Source organism: Echinococcus granulosus, assembly GCF_000524195.1.
Source record: "Echinococcus granulosus chromosome Unknown EG_S00141, whole genome shotgun sequence".
Classification (NCBI taxonomy): Eukaryota; Metazoa; Platyhelminthes; class Cestoda; order Cyclophyllidea; family Taeniidae; genus Echinococcus; species Echinococcus granulosus.
In genome coordinates this window covers 191,144-196,431 of record NW_020170521.1, presented here as the reverse complement: position 1 = coordinate 196,431, position 5,288 = coordinate 191,144, and the positions used below count along the sequence as shown (strand labels likewise).

Here is a 5,288-nt window from a genome sequence, read left to right as displayed (position 1 = left end):
TTTAAGAGCTCTTTTTTTAACACAAGCTTTTTTAGCCTTTCTTCTGTGACGTTTTTGCACATTCCCCAGTCAAGTTGCTTGGATATAAATAGATATGTTCCCTCTAGTGGTTTCGACGTCATAATATTCCATTTTTTGTGAAATTTATTTCAACATAAGCGTTTATTCTGATTAATTCTAGGTTCTTGGAATACGGAAAAGGGTAGTATATCTTCAGATTGCACTAGTCGACGGCCGAATATCTCCCTTCATCACTGGTAGAAGTGACGCTTCATTAATATTTAGGCAGTTGTAAAAAAATGGTTTTCCTTAGCTATTCTGCTTTGAGCTTTCGCAGCCCATTCCACTCATTGTGAAAAGGAAACGCATTTTGGGCATTTTCAATCTCATTATACTCCTTTCTACTAGCTTGCTGTTTTAACGCTGCTCAGTCACCTACCTTATTTATTTGCAGGCTCTTGCAATCTTGCCTTAGTGTTGGGTCGAATAAGGCGAATGTGGCCTCATAAGCGATATTGTGTCCTTGTTACAATCCGACGTCGTTTTTCCGACCTTTCTGTTGATTCAGTCCCTTCTGCATGGTAATCATCCAGCCTCCTTAAACGCTCGCCTCTTTTATGGTACCCATAGAAGCGATATTCGTGTGAATGATTTCATCCGTTTTTCATCTATGAAGTCAGTTATTTCTTCTGGGAGTTAGACACTTACCTGACCATGTTTCATACTGCTTTTATTTCGTTGCTGTCCTGTTTCGGTTGTTTTCTTTTTTAACTACTTGAGAGGTCAGTATAAGTGTTACCAGCAGTAATTTGTTTTCCACACAGTAACTAACCACTTCTATTTTAATGCTGCGCTGAATGTTAAATGCTTGAGAAATCAGTCTAAGTATGCTAGTAGTTGCAGTAGTGGTAGCTTCCGTCACAGCCTAGAGGACTTGATTACAGGCCTAGCGCCATCGACCAACGACCAGTGCCAGTGAGACGGCCACTTCGCACGGCCAATCAGCCTCACTGACGAAATCCGTGGTTGCTGGCTTCGTACGTCCCAAAGTGGATTGGCCACCTCTTTGCATGGATTTTATATCCTTCTCTTGGACAAAAAATGGCACTTAAGTCAATTTGGAAAAAAAGCTCTTGAAATGCATATAAAGTTTTTTTTCCTATTTCTCAAGTTATCACGGATAAGGTGTGAAACAAAGCTCTTTTTCTTTTAATGAAAAATATCTTGAGCAGGCTTTTATGCTCTTCACTTTTCCACTGTGACAGCTACAATGGATACGTCTGTAGAAAATGAAGCATCTATAAGCTTTATTTAGGTTTCACCTATTCATTTTATGCCTGTCTGAAACTTGGTTCGTCCGTTAATTGGAGGACGGTCGTGTCTCTTTAATGCAACGGTTTAGTTACTACAGTGGGTTGTCAAGGCCAGCAGTGGAAGAATTGCTCAGACAAGGAGAAGGTGGATAGAGATCTTTTTCCTGCTTCTACAAGACCTTGCTCCCTGTTATAGAAAGACGACAAGACGTTCTCACACTCATATTGCTCTTGGTTTTCTTGATTTGAATTCCTTGAAATGTTATGCTTTAAGCATTTTTGAAGGGGTTCATTACTACATACCTACCCACGTTGCCAAGAGTCCATTAATATCGGAAATACATGAAGTTGCGTCTGGCATGAGCAAAGACTCTGAACGTTCTAAACTTGTTTTAAAAGTTGTACCATTGAATGGTCTGGGTGTGAATCGTCAACGCTATCTGCGTCACGCATTGTTTGAAAACAAACAATTATTTATGTCTCCTGAAATGGCCTAGCTCTATACCATTGGTTATTAGTGATCACTGATAACATCTGTGTATAGACTTTACTAAAACAGAAGTGACGTTCTTTCTGCCCATAGCTATCGCATTTCATCTTTGTGTGATGTTGCGCCAACAATTAGAGTGGAATTTGACCGATGGTTTTTGAAAAAAAAGCATTTTTCTGATTCCACCACCACTTTGTCCTCCATTCAAAACCAGCTTTCAATTTTGTTTTCTAATTCAAATACTAATTACAGTTTTTTTTTTAATTCTGATTAAGGTAACCTCATTTACAGCTCTACTTCCCATCTCATTATAATTGTGAACGAAATCATCCCACGTATAACATTATGATGGTGAAAATGCCGACATATATTATCAAACCTCAAAATCTCTGCTCGCAAAAATAATATTCACCTTCAAATATCGCCACAGATCGATAGTCTTCATGCCATTCTTGTATTCTAGACAAGCGTCAACGCTTCACTGAGACCTTCAGTTCAGAACTACTTTGTGTGTGCAGATTGGGGTGTGACAAGCCAACGAAGCGCGTCCTCATCTCAGCCTTCTTCGAGCAGCTCTACAGAACATGTCGCGGCATTAGAAGCCTTTATTCTTCTTCCTTCACCTCGTCCACTACGTCAAACCAGTGAGAATGTCTTCTACCTTGGAACGGATCCACTTGAGTCAGCTTCAAGTGTTGAAAAGATCGTGATGGAGGAAGCGAATAATGATTTGGGTCTTTGTCTCGAAATGGACGTCCGTCTTTCCTCTGAACACATTGATGGCTCTTCCAAACTCACTGTTAAGTTCCGTTCCATGGTCCAGACGATTGAGGCATCTCTAACACCTATTCTTCCTCCCTCTTCCCCTCCTCAACCAGTCTCAACTCCCATACCATCAGTAGAACGAAAGATCGCTTTCCTCAGCAGTCTGGCAAGTTGGATTCTCTGGAGACCTTCGAGTACTTCCGCCCAACAACGCCAACTGCGTCATATTACTCCTCCACTGAATCGGTGGTTGCATCTTACCCTCCCACTTGACACTCAACTCCTTCCCGAGTCACCTCTACACTTCGCTCTCTACGGCCACGCCGGTGTATGTATAGACAGTCTACGTGTCACTCGGTGCCTCGCCTCAACAATCTCCAGTCTTTCCTGGCCACCAAATAACACCCTGAATCTGGCCCGACCCACACCACCGGTTGTACTGCTTACTCCGTCCAATGGCGACTCGGCCACTTCCTTCCCTGCAACCTCCAATCCTCTCCTCACTGGGGCTTTCTTTTTTGCTTGTCTACTGGTTATCCTGATTGCTCTGTTAATTGTTATCTTTGTGGCGTCTGTTGCCTGTGGACGGAGGAAAAGAATCAGGAAGGGGGGAAGAGGAGTAGCTGGAGGTGGAGAGAAAAAAGGTAATGAAGGACCTGTGACCCTGACTGGAGTAGAGCTCCTGCGTTCCCCCTCAATCTCCTCACTTCCAGGTGCAGCGGTGCACCAGCGACCGATTGAGGAGATTTTGCATTATGTTGACGAGGTAAAAGTTGCTAATGTTATTGAAAAATTGTAAGGCTTTAGTCGGAAAGCAGGTTGATTATCAATGCATAGGAATACTGATGGACTAGCTGCCACCTTAAGGAATCAACTCGCAAAATGCTGAGCCGGTTTTTGTAGTTTTAAACACTTTATTCTGTAGCGTAGTGTCTTTTTTTCAAGCACCATCTTCGGTGCTTTCTGGGACAATTTTCCTGTTTCAACTTCTAATTCTCCATCCCATCGGAAGGACTTCGAAACGCTTAAGCCTGTGCGATGTTCTGAAACGATTACATTTCGTATAGGAACATTGGCTTTGTAGTTGAACGCACTTAAATGGCGGCACCATATGTAACAGTTTATAAGCATTCAACTAGGTCTTATTCGTCCCTTGCTTTTAGTCCATCTACCTGGACATTTTCATATTTTTATTATTAGAGGCTTTAATTCTCTAGATATGACTGACTCCTCATTTGGTTTCTTTATAAGAAAAGTTCAAGCATTTATTTCGTAGGTGGTTTTAACATTTCGTCGAGCTTGAGATAAGAGTAACCAGTTGCACAACGTGGTTTTCAGTTTCTGTTGCGCCTATAGGCTCACGCGTTCGCAGATGTTTTCCATCAACAAAATTTTTCGTTTTTGCAACTCTCCCTGTCAACTTAGATGCCAATATTCTATGAGCCATTAGGAACCTTTGCGTATCCCATTAAGTCGCCATCAGTACAGCTATTAGGTGACTTCTGAATAATTTATGCAGTATATGAGTCTGGAGGTAGCTAACGGTAGATACCTGGTGAGTGATAAAACCGTGTACAGTCCGGCTTGTTCCAAACGCAGACTTATTGGCTAGAAGCCCTATTTTTTAATTACTAATTTCCAGCATTTAGACCCTACTTTTCTCCCTTTAACACTCCAGGACTCAGTGGAGAAAGTGGATGACATAGACATGGAGGATGAACATCATAATTCCTCAGGTCAAGGATCTCTAGACGCCCGACGCCTTCGGTTGAAACGGCCACAGCGGCGACCACCCCGACGCACCCAGAGTGTGGACAGCCGTCTGCAGATTGGCCACCGCCTCCCGCCCTACGAGGCACCGAAGCAGCGGCACATCAAACGCGTCAAGAAGCAGTCATCATCACAACAGCAGTCACAGCATCGACGCGGCCGTGGCTGGCGATCGATGGACGCGGAACCGACAGTAGAGGTAGCTCCTCAAAATTCCGGTCAAAGACTCTCACTTCTCCTCGCAATCAATGAGGATAACGAGCTAGTTCTTGTCACTCCGGGATCCACAAACGCATCTGCTGTAAGCTCCCGACTATACTTTAAAATACCTTTCCATGGGAAAAGGAGGTTCAAACTACTCCCCTTGCTCGTGTTTTGTCGTTGAATCATGTGAATCCTTTGCCCTACCAAGTAAACAGTCCTTGTAATTGAGTAATAAACCTGTCATCCTGGGATGACAATGATAGCACACGGCAAAACGGAGGTAGAAACATTAAAAGCAAATTTTTTCCCAGGGGCAAAATCAGTCTCCTTTGGCATGTGTACTCAGTCTGAAGTTAGGCTCCTCTATCATAAAAGTTTCTATGAGTGAAGAGTGCGGAACATTTCGGGCATCCAGTTACGACTGCCACCACATGGTAGAGAGAATACATACTCCGTAACCAGAGACCAGGTTGTAAGAAAACTAGATATGTGTGATATGTGTGTGCCCCTGGTCTGATTTATGGTAAGCTTAATCTAGAAGTGAATAATTGGCAATTCCTATAATCTTGGTTTAAATACCTTTGTCTACTGCCTTTAGCACGTCGTTAAGACGGTTACCAGCATGCGTGAACTCTTTCATAAAGGTTTTTGAGCATTGTATAGCCGAAATGAATAGACCACCTGCAAAATACATGTAACTGCTTTAGAAGTCGTATAGGGGCGGTAGTTGAGGCCACTGAGAGTTC

General features: G+C 42.9%; 1 protein-coding gene across 1 annotated transcript in view; it reads left to right on the top strand. All coding sequences in view use genetic code 11, as the record gives it.

The window, feature by feature from the left end:
• Window positions 1-5,194, top strand: part of EGR_09298 (hypothetical protein) — a gene marked incomplete at both ends in the record, with an annotated part of 9,295 nt that extends 4,101 nt beyond the window's left edge. The window contains 4 exons of the mRNA XM_024498547.1: window positions 951-1,037; window positions 2,267-3,334; window positions 4,247-4,639; window positions 5,141-5,194. Of these exons, the coding sequence (XP_024347052.1) occupies window positions 951-1,037; window positions 2,267-3,334; window positions 4,247-4,639; window positions 5,141-5,194 (1,602 nt within the window). The remainder of the gene's footprint in view (window positions 1-950; window positions 1,038-2,266; window positions 3,335-4,246; window positions 4,640-5,140) is intronic.
• Between the last annotated feature and the right edge of the window lie 94 nt (window positions 5,195-5,288).